Source organism: Zonotrichia albicollis, chromosome 1 (assembly GCF_047830755.1).
Source record: "Zonotrichia albicollis isolate bZonAlb1 chromosome 1, bZonAlb1.hap1, whole genome shotgun sequence".
NCBI lineage: Eukaryota > Metazoa > Chordata > Aves > Passeriformes > Passerellidae > Zonotrichia > Zonotrichia albicollis.
Window position 1 is genome coordinate 87,740,549 of NC_133819.1, and position 18,063 is coordinate 87,758,611.

General features: G+C 38.4%; 1 protein-coding gene across 12 annotated transcripts in view; it reads left to right on the forward strand.

Moving 5' to 3' along the window:
• Positions 1-18,063, forward strand: part of FHOD3 (formin homology 2 domain containing 3) — a 374,194-nt gene that overhangs the window by 182,772 nt on the left and 173,359 nt on the right. For all 12 annotated transcript variants that reach the window (XM_074546351.1, XM_074546345.1, XM_074546323.1 and 9 more), the window contains exon 5: positions 3,287-3,392. In XM_074546351.1, the coding sequence (XP_074402452.1) occupies positions 3,287-3,392 (106 nt within the window). The remainder of the gene's footprint in view (positions 1-3,286; positions 3,393-18,063) is intronic.

Genomic DNA, 18,063 nt, shown 5'->3' on the forward strand with positions numbered 1-18,063 from the left:
GCAAATGGAAGCATTTCCCTGCCTCCTTCTTGCTGCTATCACACACCTGTGGCATGTACTTGTAGGTATCATTGTCACGCTCATGCCATATATTCTGAACAATGAATGCTCTCTTCCTGGTAACCTGAACCTCTTAACCACTGCTAGAGAGTAGCCTTTACTCTTGAGGTCACCTAACTTGGCAAGTCAGTGAGTTAATGGGTCTGAAAAGATTATCCTAGACCAAAATTGATGTAAACATTCTCCTTTCAATGTAGAAAGCATGGGCTTGCATGCCTTTCATCTTTCACTGCACATTCCAGATGTTTGCTTCTTTCCTCTCGTCGTATATACATGATGGGATAGATAATGTACTGAGCTGAGATTTATGTCGAAGGCATGATGTGTTTGTACTCTACTTCATTACACCTTCTTTTTCCCTTTTATTTGGGAAAGGAGAAGTATCCTAAAAGCCTTTTTTTAAATTCAGGTTTGATTTGTTTATTCAGTGCTTTCCAAAAGCAGTCTAGTTGGAGTTCCTCATCCCCTCTATTTCCTCTGCTGTTGCCCTGCAATACATCTCCTTTCAGTTTAGAGTGACTCTATGACTTGATTGCTTTGAAAAAGTTCCAGAAGACAGACCTCAACATTTGCTTTGAAAAGGTCCATATTAAAAAATAAATAATTAAATAACTAACTAGACAAATAAATAAATACCATCAACATAAACCCAGACTTTTTTCTTGATTTATTTTGACAATCAAATGCTAATTTCGAATTTTTCCGCAGGTGATGCACTAATATGTATTCACTATTTAAGATTATGTGAAAACATTCTAAAGTTACAGTGGGTTTCAGTGTTGATCTTTCACTGAATGTCAGCAGCCCTTAATTGCTAAATGCAATTTAAAAAATTATTTTGTTTTTTGGGTTCAGTCTGGAAGACTCGAAGACTTAACTAATGTTAACTTCTCTGCTATATGGACTTTTTTTCCTTTGGTTCATCCAAGTGTCATTTATTTTTCCCAAACAGGCATTTTAGATCTATTAATAAAAGTCAGAATCTGCCATAGACCACAGTTATTCCTACTTTTTCCTGTTTTTCCAATGTTCTTTATTTCACTTTCTGTCAATCCAGAATAGATTCCTATTTTCCTCAATTCAAGGACTATGCAAACACACTTGATACAAAATGAAAATATATGCTCAAGTTTTAAGAAAAGACATTTTAAGAAAAAGGAAATGTTTTTGAACTACATTACCATCCAGAAAAGAATTGTGATTATTTCACTCAATAATTATATATGTTTTATATATTTTTATATATATATATATATATATATATATTTAAGAGAAACATATATATATTTTTTCTCTTACATTAGACAGTTTGTTGCCATTACATATAGCCTTAGTTTACCTGAAACCTTAATATACTTTGCATTAAGGTAAGGAGATTGCATAGATATGTTTCCTCTCTTGAGTTTGAAGAGAAACTGGATTCAAAATTCTTAAAGAAGAAGAAATTATTCAGGTATTTTGAGTTAAAAACACCATCTAACCAAGGGGTACTTGGGAGGGAGCACTCACTTGGTGGTGAAAATGAATAGAGGAAATTTGTCTTCGTGAAATTGTGGGCTTGCATCTGTAGTGCCTTGGTCTGACATGTGAGTTTGTAAACTTCTTAGCTTTCCGGAAAATACTATTAAGGCTTATATCTAGCTACTGGGAAAAATAATAGCACTCCTAAAAGATAAAACATTGAGACTAAGTAATAAGAAGAATTTTTAGCTCAAGGGTGCACATGCCGGGATGAATTTTATCTTATGTATTTTGGGCTTTTACATCCTTTCACCAAGACATGGGGTATGATTGCATGCTTCCACTTTGTGTACTTTTGTACTTTATTTAAAGAATAAATCACCATTTTCATGTGGTAAATTTGTATATCTGTACATGACTTTATAAGATTTTTTTAAATTGTTTTAACAAATTTGACAATCTAAAACATGAAATATATTTTTTCTCATAATTTCTAAAATTCTCACAAACTGATAGATCACTTTCCAGTTATTAATAACCCCTTTGGTCAGACTGTAGGAATTATGTAAATTATCTCTGGTGAGAGAAGGAAATTCATAGTAAACAAACCATCCAGCTGAAGGAAACTAGCAGTAAGTAAATTGTCTCACTAAAAAGGGGCTTGATTATTTGGTTTCTCTTGGCAGTTTGCTAAGTCTTTGCCATGAATTCAAAAATCACTCTCAGCAAATTTGCTGGACAGATCTTGGGTCCTTGGAGCTGCATTATTGGAAGGCTGGGATTTGTCTGTTAGGCTTTTATGTATGAAAGCATAAATTAAGATTATTTAAAAGAAGGCAGTGGGCAACTGGGATTGTCTGCGGAGTAATTCTCTCCCATTAATACCTTTAATTGGCTGTGTGCCTAATTTGCATGGCTAATTCATTAAGGGCTGTTTAATCCAGCTCTTAGTAGCTTCTTCTTTGTCTGCATGAGCCTTCTGTAAGAGCAGACAAGCTTTAGATGTGGTGCTCTGTAGTCCCTTGACACAGTAGTTTTGCATGTAAGGCTCAGGGAACCCCTCCACTCCCTGGTGGCACTGTGTTATGGGATCATTCTGCTACCCTGAGCAAAGACATGGTGATGAAAAAATAGTGAGCCACTTTAGCAAGCATAAACTCCTGTGAAATGTTATATTTGCTGTTTTCCATCACAGTGTAGGCATATTGTCTACTAATGCTTTTATCTTTAACACTGTACTTTCCCATTCTAAATAGAATTAATTAATATTATATTAAGGTAATAAATATAATATTACATTGCAATAAAACCAGTTTTAAAGATTTGCTTTAAACTAACACAGCTAAAATACTGAAACTGGAATTATGCTAAGGAATAGAGATGCTGTTCTCTTGTTGATCCTGACACTTTAGGGCTTTTATGATATTTGTTTATGTGGTATGATGAGAGATTTAGTATTGTGGAGAATGTCTGGAAGCCTTCAATGAATAAAAGGAAAAGTCATATTTTGCTGATTTTAATTTTCTGTAGTTGACTGAAAGGTTAAAGCATGATTTTCTTGCTTTGCACTGATATATTTCATTCTGATTTTAAAACTCAAAATTTTTCTTTTGGTCCTCTTGGTAACAACTTTCATATCAACTTGCTTACAACATGTGAAACATAAAATCAGTGTTGCAGGCATGCATTTGTTTTTTACTTTATGATATAATCAGTTTCTTTGTCTTTCAAAAATCTAATTCAGCTTTTCTTTCTCCTGTGGCAGGATGACAAGGACTTGGTTCATGAGTTTGTTGTTGCTGAAGGTCTGACTTGCTTAATCAAAGTGGGAGCAGAAGCTGACCAGAATTATCAGAACTACATCCTGAGAGGTAAAGGAAATGCATCCAAAAGTTGGTTTTATTGATTGGAAGCTCTCACAGGTCTGCAGCAGCTTGCTGTGTAAAGTGTCTTTGAACTTGCTTCTGTTTGGTCCTGATTCTTTCACGTTATGCATAAAGCTAAGGGAAGATTAATGCTCACCACTGAGCAGAATGAACTGGAATAGTTGGAATTGTAATATTCTCCCCATTGTTCACCTTTTCTTGTAGATTACACTGCAGATCTCTAATTCTAGGAAAGAAAAGGCATTCTAAAGCCTTTACTGGATAACTGTGTCAGAGGGCGCAGAACAAAGTGGAGTGTGGAGTGTGGTCATCTTTTACAAAGGAGCTGCTGTGAACAGGTTGGGCTGTTCAGAACAGGAGGAGTTCTGTGAGCTGTGTTTCTCTCCTTTCTTGCAGTGATGAGTGGATGTTGACCTCCAAAGCAGCATGGAGGGTTTTCTCCACGCTGCTTAGACAGTTGAAAAGTACCGGGGAAACAGAGAGGGGCAGTACCTAGACTGCTCCATCACCCGGTCGGGAGATGTGTTTTCTTATTTTCTTATTTCTTCTCTTTTCCTTGTGGTGCAGCAGAATGCAGCATCATTGGTATATTTGGGTATCATCCAGTATTTATGGAATAGACTAGGGGAAAGTCATACCTTAAGGGGTCAGTTGGCTGGAAACCATTTTAAGCTATCTGGCATTTTGGAGTTAAACAGTTAATGAGAGGTTAATGTTCTATTCTTTGAGCTTAAAAGATAACTGGCAAAGGTGGGGTTTGGAGCGGGATTTGGAAAAAAGGTGTGCTATGTGATTAGAAAGCTGATTTCCTCTGTTGCGGGGCAAATGGATGCATGTGTTTTTCATCTAGCCAAGGAACCTGGGCTGTAAGTTTGGAGAGTTTCTTCAGTATTTGAGGGGAGAACAGTCACTGCAAGGGATTTTTGCTGCTGGATGATCTCATAGTAAATGGAGGCTGATTACAAATACATAGTTGTGGTAGATTGCTCATTTGAGTTTTCTTAGACTGATGTATATAGCTGCATTTAAAAATGTCACTTTGAGGTATTTAACTGCTAAAACCCAAACTACAAATTGAGGAGCAAAAAAACCCTCAAAAAGCAACAAAAATAAGTAGAAGGATTTTGTATGAACCAGAAATGCTGAATTATGGAAAGCAGGGATTCAAATAGTAAGTGGAGCTTCATGCAAAGACGTTGAAGATAAGACCGGGCTTGGAGGTGTAAAAGAAACAAACCAGTACTACAGGAATTATGTTCCATGTCAGTAGTTGTGCAGTCACATAAAAGTACTTGAATAGAAGACAAGGACACAGAAACATGTGCATTTAGAAGTTTCTGGGAGAAAACTGGCCATAGATGGTCTTGGAAAATTCAGACTGGAAGCAAAATAAAAGTGCTGTATGGGACATTCTGGCCCTCAGTCTAGGAGCTTTCCCATTCTCCTTCCCTTCCCTACACTAATACATTCAGCATTCTAGGAGATCTAATGCTCTCTTTCTTGTGGTGGCTTTCAAGAGCCTGGTTTCCATGATCTAAAATGAGAAATTTTTACGTGAATCCAATGAATGATAAAACAGAGACTTAGTGTCAATGTCCATGGCATCATACAAATGCAACTGCAAACTCACCTTGTTGCATTGTAATTAACAAGTGATTACAGCTTATTCAAAATGAATGTAACAAAGCAACATTAACAATAACAAAAACTAACTATGTAGAAGTATGTCATAAAGGTAAAAACATTCTTTTAAGAAGATGCTTTTAGGGATTGGTAGCTTCTGAAATAATGTATTTTTTCCCTACATTGCTGCTGTGTGAAGCTGAGGTTTCTCTCTGGGTAGTGTATCCTAGTATCCTTTACAATAATACAATTTTTTCTGTGTGATGTGGGCTTCATTTCAGTTTTGGTCTTGATTGTCTTTCAGGAATTTCAAAGGTTGTTACAACTCCAAAATTATGTCAGGTGGTTTGCAGTTCCAGGAGGCATCATGTACTTTCTGAGTAGGTCTCCATGTGCAATGAGATAATGATAGATTTGGAAGTATGGTATAGCCAAACAATCTTATCTGGATTCACTGAGGAGGGTGCTGAAAAGAAGCATTAAATACACCATGTAAGAGTGTTTCTGGTATATTATTTCTGGAAGATCATAGTGATTGGTTATATTGTTTCGTTGTTTTTTGGTTGGGTTTTTTGTTTGGGTGTTTGGGGTTTTTTTGTTTGGTTTTTTTGGGTTTTTTTTTGTGGCAGTTGTGTGTCCCTATTGCAGTGCTGCATTTTACAAAACCTGGAGAAGTGGTAAATAGGTGAATAAATTTTACTGAAGGTACATCATTGTTAGCACATAGATGGGTCCTGTAAGCTCTAAGATTAGTGTTACATAGTGGAGATTTGAGAAGTAAAAAGTAGTCTTTTTTTAGAGATTTTTTGCCTTCCTGCTGTGTTGTCCTTGTTCTGCAGACCCTTTTGGAGTGGAATATTCTTCTTATTTTCATTGCATTTAGCCTAAATCATTAATAGATGGGATTTCTCCTAAGTTCCATATTCTGGCATTTCTCCAGCACCTTTGGTGTCATTCACTCTTTTCCTGTGGCAATTCTAACTCAGCCACTTGTGACAGTAAGTGGCAGCCTTAGGCACAGCATAACCTTGTTTGCTTGGAGGACTCACCTACATGAGACTGTTCATCATCTTTACTGAGCAATTTCCCAGTGTTTCATATCAACTTGTTTGCCTGCACTCATCAAGAAATGGCTATGTACCTTGGAGTGAAAATAGGCTGGAAATACGCGTGTGCTTAAGGACTGTAGGTGTAGCTGCTTCAACTCCAGGTACAAGGTACAAGTTGTTTCTTGAGGATATTATTTTCCTTTTTCCAAAAGGCTGCATTGTTTCACTCTAATGTTCCCTGGTTATGAATTTCTGCTTGGGGGTTTTGACTTGGTTCAAGTCAGACTGAGCTGCCAAAAATGATTAAATATGAGTCATGAAAATTTTAGTTACTTTGGTGGGTGAGTGTAGAGAAGGTAAGGGGATTTTGCATACTGTGTTGAGAAATACAGACAGTTTATTGTTGAATACTAAGGAAGAACTGTTTATTTCTGCTCAAGTCCCTGAACTAGGGCTATTTGGCTGTATCTTTCCCAAAGGATTCCCTTCTGTCAGCACATAACCTATAGACTGGAAGCCAACAGTAGCCAGGCTTCTCTCGAGGGTTTCTTTTTAAAAAAAGACTGGCTTAGAAAACAGCTTTTGATCCTCCTTATTTAACAGTTCTTAAAATGAAATTTATTCTCCAATGTTCCTTTTAATTATTATGGCCATCTAAAGAAACCGTGTTTTGAGGGACTTCCCCCCCATGGAAACAGGCTTGTTTCCCTTTTTTTCTTTCTTCCCACTTCCATTTTTTCCACAAAGATGAAGAACTTCATTGGATAGCACTGAAGTTAAAATTTTCTGTCCCAGTTACAAGACTGCAGTATGCTGGATGTTACCTAAATATTCAAAACCAGATAGGAATGGGTTAAAGGTAATGAAAATATCCATTACTGATGAGGATTAATATAAACCTTACTGTAATTTTGAAGAATGTTTGGATATAATTTTGAGAGCATCTGTTCCTTGCACAGAATAAGAAAGCAACACATGAAATGCCGTGGTAGCCATGTTTTCTGATAGTTTGGCCAGTCTGTTGGGAAGGTGAGGAAAAAAAAAAAAGCAGCTTGTGCAGACCAAGGCTTGATTCTCTTCAAGATATACTTAATAAGTAAGCAATGAGGTTCAGGGATGGCTTTGCTGGCCCTGTGATGTAAGTTCTGCCTGGTGGAGTCCTGTGCTGTCTGTCCCTCAGATCTAATGAGAAGGCCGTCAAAAGGTCATGCAGACTCATTTGTAGGGTCTGATTGTGTACCCGGGTCCATATTTGGCTGCTTATGAGAAGTCTCCATAATTAGATGAAAGCTAGATATTGTTCTTGTGGTCTGAAAGCACAAGCCAAGTGTTCAGTCTGAGCAGGCAAAGGCCTTCACCTTGCTTCAAGGTCTAAGGAACTAAGGCTGAGGAAAAAAATAGGACAGCAGTCACAGCAGACTGGTCGTACAGTGCTCATACTAGACTATGCTTGAATCAAATTCAGCTTTTGGATGCAGCTCTCTGATTTAGTGAGAGCTGTGTGCTTACATGGAGAATAAGAATTTGAGTATCAAGTCTAGATGAGAGATGGTTTCAATTTTGTTGGGCAGTTTTGAATTTCTAGTGCAGGTTTTTTTTAAAAAGAAGAAATAAAGTGCTTGGAGGAGCCTAGGAGTTATGATTTGAGGTAATATTTGTGCTTTAAGTTAACCACTCTCCTGTAAATCCCTAAACCATTACTGTGATCTAAAATTTAAGATAATTAGAATCCTAAAACATTTAGGTTGAAAAAGGCCCTCAATATCACTGAGTTCAGCCATTAACCTAACATTGCCAAATCCACCATGAAACCATGGCCCTAAGCACCATGTCTGCACATCCTTTAAGTATCTCCAAGGGCAGTATAGTCAAAACTTCAATAATTTAGACTTAATTCACTAATCTGGGCAGAACACTAGGTTGCAGTAGACCATTTTCCTGTCACAGACTCTCTGCACTTCTGATAAAGTGTTGAAGTCCTGTGTGTTTCTACAGATATTGGTGCAAGCACAGAAGATATTGGTGATGGACCTGGGTAAGGGATTTGACATACTCTGAGGGACAGTGACATACCAGTTAAGAGGATTAAAGGTTTATAAATTCATGCACAAAGTCAACAGCATCTTCAGTCTGATAGAACAGCACCGTTACTATTATGATATGCCCTACAGTTTTTTCGTTGTAAATAGTAGTTTATTTTGGAATTGCATTTGTACAAGCATACTTTTATCTTCATGCTGATAGCATGAGTATACAGTAATGCTCTTTTTTCCCTTTTTTTTTCTGTGTTTTGCAAGACTTTTGGGGGCTTCTAAGTAGTTTTATGAGGGGCTTTTACCAGAAAAGTTCTATATGAGTCCTAAAATGTAAATAAAAAAGAACTGAGTGTCTTAAAACACTAAAATCACATGTGAAGCATAATTCCAAGGCACATTTTGATCTTCATGCTTAAATTCATGCTTACATGCTTAAATTATGATGGATCCATTAAAACATTTTCCTTCAGTTTTCCTGATAGTTGCAATTGGCACAGATATGAACTGCCAGCGATGGAGAAGTTCCCAAGAGGAGCCGTGACTTCCAAAGGTAGAGCAATGAGAACTGAGGAGCCTGAAACTTTCCAATCCCCCACTGAGACATAAGAATGGGGCAATATTTTGATTCCTCACCTGTATACCTGGTAAAGGGAGCCAACCTTTGCAAAGGATGGATGAAGAGAGAAAGTGTAGCTGTATCACAGTAGTTACCCTTTTAGTAACCTCAGCTCCCTACTGCAGTGAGGTGATTCTAAATTTGTATTTTGCATGTGCTTTTAATTATGCAGTACAATGCAGCTGACAAAAATAAAAAATGGAAAGAAATTACTGTAAGAGCTACTAGGTTGTAAAACAGAAAGTGACTTTGCTGTTGGAATTAGGAGATGTTGAGCTCTTTGACAGGGTGGTTGGACATGCACAGGAGCCACGAGAGTCAGTCAGAACCACAGATGGATGCCCAGGCAGGGGTTCAGGTTTTCCAAACTAACAGCAAGCAGCTCAAACACTGATATGTACCAAAGCCACCAACAGTTATGCCTATTTATAAAGCCAGAGACATGCAATCCCACCTGCATGCCAAGTTTGGAACCAAGGGCTGTGCTGCATATTCTGGGAAATCAGATTAAATTCCTGAAACGAGTCAGTGTTGGTGGGTAAAAGACCATCTGGTTACTGTCTGTCACCAGGACAACATGTGTGCCCGAGGATGTCAAGGAGCTAGAGGAAGTTGAAGGTGAGGATGAGGTTTTGCAAGCAGGCAGTGGAAGCTGCTGCTGATAACCCTTTCATTCTGAAAGCCGGGCATGAATTTATCAGCAAGCTGGTGGTATTTCTGCATTGAGCCAACTGCTACTAGGAATGCTTGGTGTTTGTAAGTGTGCTCTCTGTAACATGGGGATGATCTGCTTCCAGGAATTGGCTGGCTGTTTTTATCAAAAAGACCCCTCGTTATTTACAAGGACATGAATGTTTCCAATGCTCTTGAACTTTCCTCCCTCAGCCTGATAAATTATGGGGCTTTTGCATTAAAGGTTAGGTATTACAAAGCATTTAGCATAGAGAAGCATGTTCTTCTGCAGTAAATGTCTATATGGGAAGCAGGGGTTGTGTAAATAACAAAGAAAATAGAAATAAAGGCTGTGAGAGGCTATTTCTATCCTAAATAGACATGTCTTGCTGGTTGGTACTGCAGCAATAAAACAGATGGTAGTAATGTAAGTTTAGTAGGGAACAGGGAGCTAATACTCAATACTCCATATCTTTGCAATATTCTTGTTTTAGTGTGAACTGGAGAACTGTTTAAAGTTTTTCAGCTGTAGAAAAGTATCCCAGTCCCAAGTAAACAGGAATAGACAGCACTTGATTAGGCTTACCTTTGTATTTCTTTCTCTTAGCCTTCAGTGTGAAGGTATCCTTATGCAACTGTGAAGTTCCTATATATGTCTCTACATATCCAAGTTGTTTTCTTATGTGCAGTATAGGATGTAAATTTCTCACTCTATCTCCAAGTACCTGCTGTAAGAGCCTGAGCTTTAAAGACAAACTGAGTGTCTGTAGCTTGATTACTTGGGAGTGTTTCTTCTGAGAGATTTGCTGGCACAGTCTTCCAGTAAATTCAGTTCTTTGGCCTTTCAGAAATCTTATCAGAATTGGACACTTGTCCTTTGGGCATTTCAAAATTCATGTTCTTCAATTTTATGCTGGACATCAAACCACAGTTCCTGTGGAACTATACCAACAGATGACAACTCTACCTGGAAGTTGTTATGCCCACATAGTACAGGGCAGCTCCACATGGAGGTACAACTTAGGTTTCCTACCACCATTCCAAAAAAATCTGCGAAATATAAGACACCAAACCAAGCCCTGTGTGAGCAAATCAGTCGCAGATTACTGTGTCTGGGCTAACAAGACCTGTAACTGAGCAGCACTGCTGAGCTGAGTTACAGCCTGGCAGGGATGCAGCCATGCTATCTCCCTTTGTGAAATGGACTACACTGCCAGTTTTCCATCAGCAAATGTTATAGGTACCACTTCTTGTAGTTCAGATGAAAAGTAGCAGTCCCAGAAAAATCAGACCCATATATCTGATGGATCAGTAATTCTTTCTGTTACATGTGCAGAAACCTCAAGATGTGCCTCTTCTTGAAAAGCCATGAAATGAAAAAAAATACAAATAGATTTGGCATCCAGATTCATGAACCCTTTAGATTAGAAATAATGATGTCAAGATGCTCTTTGTTATACCAGGAACTATCTCCATGATTAATAATATGAACAATAAACCTCCTTGTTTCAGTAGGTGAATCCTCTTTCACTTCTGCAAATATCTTTTTAAGACTAAATACATTTGTTTATGTGTACAGGGGTAGTTGGGAGAGCTTGACATTGGAAGCCATGCAGTTTGAAAAGAGGGAAAACATCCTCTCTCCTTTCCACTCTACACTTCTAGCATTTCCCTTCTTCATTTCTCATCTGCATATTTTAAAATTATGTTTATTAAACTTGTTCTATACATGCATTACACTGAGTTCCCTACTGAGTACAACCTTAGGCATTTCCTTAGTTGTTGGAGCAAGCACTGCACTCTCCTTTGTCCTCCTCCTCCCTCCCTTCTCCCAGGATGTGATTGTTATGCATGATCCATCTGGAAGAAGGGCCACATAGTCCTCACACAGAGTATACAGTACAAGTCCTCCCAGTCTGGGTTGGGAATTGGCATCAAAGCAAATTTGAGTTCAAAAGTTTAACCATCCTATAGTAATTTACACATCTACAAAAAAAACCTGAGCTATTCCTTGCACCGTGCATTATATGAAATGGCCTTTTATGCTGGGACTGCTGATGAGGAGGATATAGGGTCTACATGGAATTCAGTAATAACACCACCATAAAATTATGGATTTCCCTTTTTTTTAAAGCTGACAGGGGCTGGGAGACTTTTAGATGCTTTCTGTCTCTATGAAAATGAATCTTAGGTTCTGGGTAATATTTTTATGCCTTGGGAAATTCTCATGAAATGTGACACCTCAGACTATGCAGACTCCATGTAAAATGAGGAACTGAATATGAAAAATGCACATCCTGAACTACTGAGCAAAGACTAAGTACTTGGGAAGTACTCCCAGAGGCCTTTAAAGCCATTGTGGATATTTTATGCTTTAACTACTCAAACTTCATGAACAAGCCTTGAAAACAATGTACTGATTCCAACTGGTTGTGAGCATATCACAGAGTGTTTCTGCCTTTTTGTCGTAATACTGTAGCCCAAAAGTAGAGAAGGAGAAAATGTGTAGAAAAGTAAAGACATTCATAAGCCAGCACAAATATGAATAATTACACAAAGTAAATGGCTGCTGGTAATTTCAGTATAAATTATTTGCATTGAATATATGCACATAAAACATGTTAAAATATCATTGGGAAATAGAGTTTGATAATTCTCATTTTGACATTAGAGACTTTCACAGCTATTTGAGATGGTAGTCACTAGAGTGCCACACAGAGTGCTCCATCCTGATACATAATCAAGGAAAATTAAAGAATTTAAATGAGAATTAGAAGAGGTGGATGTAAGATAACTGAGAGGTTCTGGCTGCTATTCCATGAAGGTGATTATTGTGTGATATAAGGACCTGACAAAAATGAAGTTCTTCAGATATCTTCAGAGTTAATTTCCATATCCAGTTACATTATTTTAAGTCACATATTAGCTCTGTGTGTCTGGAATCCTTGCAAATGTGCATGAGTATGGATTTCTATCAATCATGTTCTCATAGGTGCAATCAGGAAGCTGGACCAGTGAGCTGTAAACTCTTAAAATACTTATTTTCATTACTGTTAGGCAGTGACCTGCTTTTAAGTCTATGATCACTACTGCATCAAATACCAAGAAACTGTAAATGATTGAAGAACTTAAAAGCTAAGCCATGGGACTTGCATGTATTAGCATGGTATTAATTATTAACTGATTGGAAGTGCTGTGCTCATACGTAGCTGTCTGAGAAAAACTGTAGAATGCTTGTAGACTGATGGCAGTGAAGGATAATCTTAGTGAGCACATGGGAGCAATAATGTTTCTGTTTCTGCGGTGGAGGGTTTCTGCTTGCCTGTTCTTCTGTGCAGCCCAAAGGAGCATGAGTGGAGCAGCATGTGCCCCTCAGGAAAGCAGAACTAACAAATAAATACATGGGTTGAATGAGAAAGAGTGAAACTTTTTGCTGCTTTGTAGTGAAGTGTAAGAACCAGCTCACCTTCTGCCAGCCTTCTACTTCCTATCCTCCTCCTCTGCCATCTCCACCTCCTTCCATACACAGGACAGGAGACACTGAGGGTGCACTGGAGTGAGGAGAGTAGAGTGGGGGCTGACATCCCCCCATGCCCCACGTGTGTGTGAAGCTGTCAGTGGATGCACAGGCAGGGGCTGAGCAGACTGGGTAAGGCAGCAAATTCAAGGTGCCATGTAAAGCCAGGATATTGTCTTCCTTTTGCAAGCTAGAGGCAGAAGAGTTGTTCTTGGAGCTCCCTGCCTGTAGTGTGGAGAAGCAGAGGTTCATCCCATTCCTACAGTTTTACAAAAAGTGGGGTTTGGTACAATATTTATTAGTTGTGACATGATTTCTTTCTCTCCATATTGCCTGACAATAAGGATTTTTTTCTGTTTTCAGTGTGTGAAGCATTTCCAGCTTTTTCCATTTAAATTCTTGGCACTACAGCTGGTGGTGTCATGCCAAAAGAGAAGACTATGCCTACCTCCTGCACTCAAACAAGAAAGGATCACTGGCCTGCACTAGCTGCTAAAAATACAGTTCCTCTGCTGTTCAGGGTGTGTCTTTCAGTAATTTATTGCTTTGAGGTTTCTTCCCAGTCAGTTTAGTGAAGAGAGTTTACGGATGTAGGTGATATGTAAAATAAGCTTTTTTTTTTCCTTTGCCTCTTTAATTTGTTTACAGTTAGAAAACAAATATTCTTCTGTCCTCTGAACTTATAAGTGCTTTGGGTTCCCTGAAGTTGAGAAACATTAAAAATACTGTTGTGTGCTGTGAGGAGTGCCATCAAATGGTCTTGGCTTGAGTCACTGAAGTGCTACACAGGATATGCTGTGTCTGTTATGTGTTTTAAGTAGGTTTATTTCAATGACAGGTGGGGTCTTGAAGAACTTCTGCCAATACTGGGCAATATCCTGTTTCCTCTTACTTAACCTTCCTCTTCAATATGTTATCACCAGCATAGACAAGGCTCTCAACTCCCTCTTGCTTTCTCTGTCCCTTCCCATCCCCCCTGCAATTCCCTTCTTCAGAGACACCTCTGTGATTTATAAACTTATGCCCCAAACTGGCTTTGGGTGCAGCAAGGTTGCACAGCACTTACTCCTGATGAGCATCAAGTCTCTGTAGTGACAAAGGTCCTGTCTGCAGACTGAGATCCCAGGTGTTCCCAGTCTCACTACTCTTCCCTGGCATGCAGGGAGCAGTCATAGGAGCAGACACTGTTTTTCACTCAGGCAAAATCCACTCACTGGGCATAAATTCTGGTTTTAAATCATCTAAACACGGTTTCTACATTCCCAAAATTCGGTAGTGGGTCACCATGAGCTCGCTTTAGTATTTGGGTGAATGTCAATAATGGAAATATTGACTGTATTGTGTATAAACTATATATATTGGTTGATACAGATATTTTTTTATATTTGCTTGTGATAAATGTTTTTGGGTTTTTGGTTTTTTTTTCCTAAGATGATTATGGACAAATGCACTAAGAATACTGTTAAGGTTGATAAACAAAACTCTTGAAAATTAAAAATACTTGTCTGAGCTTTCTTTGCAGACATGCCTGCCCCCTTTGTGTGGCAGTTGATTCAGCTTTTGATGGCACAGAGCTTTTGCCCTCAGCTTCTCTGCTTCAGCCAAGGAGCACCATCACACCTGTGCACTTACTGAACACCTTTTAAATAGTTCCTCTTATCAGCACTCCTTCCCCAGGCTTTTCAATTATTTCATGCTATGCGAACTCTCTTATAAAATGTTTGTTTTCCTCATGCATGATTCTGTGTTCTGTCTCTAGATGTTATCCAAGAGCTCAAAGGGCAGCATTATCTTTGTGTGGCAGATAAGGAAATGAGGCACTTGAAAACACATTCTGAATTCAGAAAGACTCACTAACTCTGAGTTATGGTTTGGAGCTTGTCCTTGGGCTGGTTTTTCAAAGTTGGTGTGGTATTTTCTGTTTATTCCTTTTTTTATTGTTACTCTTAGCACTTCTTTTCCTATTCAGACCGTTTTCCAGTCTGTCCTAATTCTTTTTCTTGGATCTGTTTCTATTTCATGCTTTTCACATCACCTTCCTTTAACCTCCATCAGTCTGACAGTTTATTTGCATCATCAATCCATTCAACAATATTCATAAATTAATTTACATTATTTTCTTCACCAGTTTAAGCTGTTTTAAAAGCCTTTTCTTCCTTTCACATCTTTCCACCTCTGCACTGTCTGTCCTGGGTTCTGACACCGCAGCTGTGTTTGTGAGATGGTGTAATGAACTTGACAAAGGAATGTGTTCATCTGAAAAATGGGTATGAAAAGGTTGTTATATTGTTATTGTTTTGGATTTTTTTTATAGTACTGTTGAGTTACTCTTTCCACTTCTTAATGTTGAGACACAAACTCCTGTGCCAGAAAAACCCTGATTTTGATCTGAGTCAAACAAATAAGGGAGAGTGTTGCGGTGCCACTATCAGTGATCCAGTCAAGCTTCAGTATCTTATCTTCTGTACATTTCTTTCCTCAACGTCACTCACATCAGCCCTAATCTGTGTGTTTCCTCCAGCCAAATAGCTGTTAGTCTTTCCCATTACTTTCCTCATTAATCCCAGTCATTTCATCTCTTTTCATAACTCTCAGACACTCATTGGGTATTCTGTCAGAGTTTCTCCCTCTTTCATTTCCTTGACCATCTCTAGGTTTGTATTTTGTTTCCTTCTTCATTCAGATGAGAATTCCTCTTATCATCTGAGTAAGAAGGTAGTTCTTTAAAACAAAACAAAAACTCTCAAAAGCTGCTGCTCTTTCTTTGAATGCCTTGGCCTTCCTTGGAGGGCAGCAGCTGGGAGCTTTATGGGCATATTTTGAGCTTCAAGAATTGAGTTTACAGAGATTTCAGCTTATTATATATATTCAGTAGAGGCTGTTACAAGTGTTAAACAGCTATTTCAAAACCTTATAATCACACAAAGTTTGGGCACATTTTAATGTTTTCTGTATGAACTTTTTCACTGACATGATGTTATAGCTCTTCTGAGTATTCCAAAGAGCTCATATTCCCAAAATATTCATCTTTCTGAAAATATTCTCAGTAGTATTTTCAATTTCAGTGATAAGTTCTCTTCCTCCTTTTTTTTTCCCTGCCTTTTAGAAACCGACCCCAAATGTAATAAATTTTGGAAATTTTCCATGAAAAAAAGAAAGTGTTCTAATTCAAACACCACAGGGAAACTTTCAGTTCAAACCTAAAACTTGAGGAAATTATGGACAGCTAAATCCTGGATTGTTTTCATGTGAACTAACAGGCTATTTTAGAAGCAAGTAGACTGTCCCATATGAGGGATGCCTTCAATTTCTGTGTCGTTCTGAGGCTGATGGCTCACTTCAAATGTTGAAAATATGTAGGAAACTATTGTTTTATTGGCTACAAGGATGAAATGGCTTGTATTGCTTTACTCTGGTCTTTAGCTGTAGTAATGTGACTTGATGGGGTGACTACTGAATCAGTTACACTGAGAGTGTAATTGTTTGGATTTTGCCTACAAAAAATGACTTTTTTTTTTAATTTAGTGTTTTAATGTTGAGTTCTTGTGTAGCATCTTCATAATGAATTAGTAGAGCAAGGCCTGATGGAGAAGTATATGTTTATCAGAAATGTGTGTTGGAATCTTGCCTTTATATCAATCCCTTGGAATATATAATGAAAGTTAAAGATGCAGGAAGTATAAAATAATCCCTTTTTGTTGGGGTGATAGAATGTAAGAAAATAAAGATAGTAGAAGGTAGTCTCACACCTGAGGAGTTGCAGCTGTACTAATCACCAAAGATTAGGAACGGGCCTGCCCTTAACAGGCCACAGCTGTGTATAATAGGGATGAGTGTTGCAAAAGAGTGGGTGAGCTGGGTGAGGGGAGAGTTGGAGTTTGTTGGCTGTGCTGTGAGGAGCTGTCCATAATAAATAACTAAGAAAGTATGGAACTTTTGTGATAAAATGATAACACCTTTTAGTTATATTACAAGATAGAATTCCTCTCACCTAATTCCAGTTACCTTGTCTCAAGTAGTTAGGTGGACTCCTTGAGTGTACAGGGGTACACATTTGTGACTGAACTGGATTTGCTCCCTGATTTGTAGTTTGTTTGATATCTCTTGTTATCTTTCATTTCTCAGGTTTTTTTCATGTGAAGTCATGAGTCTGTGTCTGAACTTACAGTGTAACATGGAAAGTCTTGAGTATTTGATGCAATTTCTTTCATTTTAATTGGAACTCTTCCTCAAGTCCAGTTGAGGGAACTTGGCAGAAACCACTTTGGATCTGTAGGCTTCCTCAGTTCTGACAGGAAACCCATTGGTTGTGGAGAGTCTCAGTAAATATTGGTGGTCATTTCCCTCAAACAATGAGTCTCATCTGTCTCTCCTTGAAGAGATTGAATAAGCTGGTATGTAGTTACCTTTAAGAAAAGTATTTGTTTTTCGGTGACTTCCATTGCATTTGGTATGTATTTGGAGACTGGATGAGATGAGGAAAGAGAGACAACCCCCTGTCTTCTGCTCCTGAGCTTGAAAATCAGAGAGCATGGACACCTGGGCTTCATGTTTTCAGGCTTTAGAAATTCTGATGATGTGACATGATTGTTGTTGCTGTTGATAGCCATAGATACTGCTATAGTCAAAAATGGGGCTCCATTATGTGTTTAGTGGGTGTAATGGTTTCCTGAATCACCTAATTCAAGGGCAAGACTATCCCTTTGATTTTAAGGGCTCCTTTAAGGGAAGGCTGAGCTCCTGTATTAGGTGTCCAGGTTATATACTGTGAATGTCACCTTTCCCTAGGTCTCTCCAGTAATTGGACACGCACTATAGAAACAACCACCCATGTGTAATACGTATCTTTAGCCATGCTGATTCTGAAAGAACAAGTTGGGAAGGATCTGGAAGAATAAGTTGGGAATTTGGAATTTGGAAAAAATTGGACCACCTGCAAAATCAGATCTGGATCTCTGATGAGTACATACAACTGTTCTTGCATACGTGGGACTATCAGACTGGTTAGGACAGGGTTCTGCCTGCCCCACAGGACTTGGTCAAAAAAAAGGTCTGTGTTCTGTACTGAGTCCCACTGGAACTGAATGATACCCAAATCTGTGCATTGTCAAGGGCTGGGCTCACTCGCTTTCCCTGACTGGCA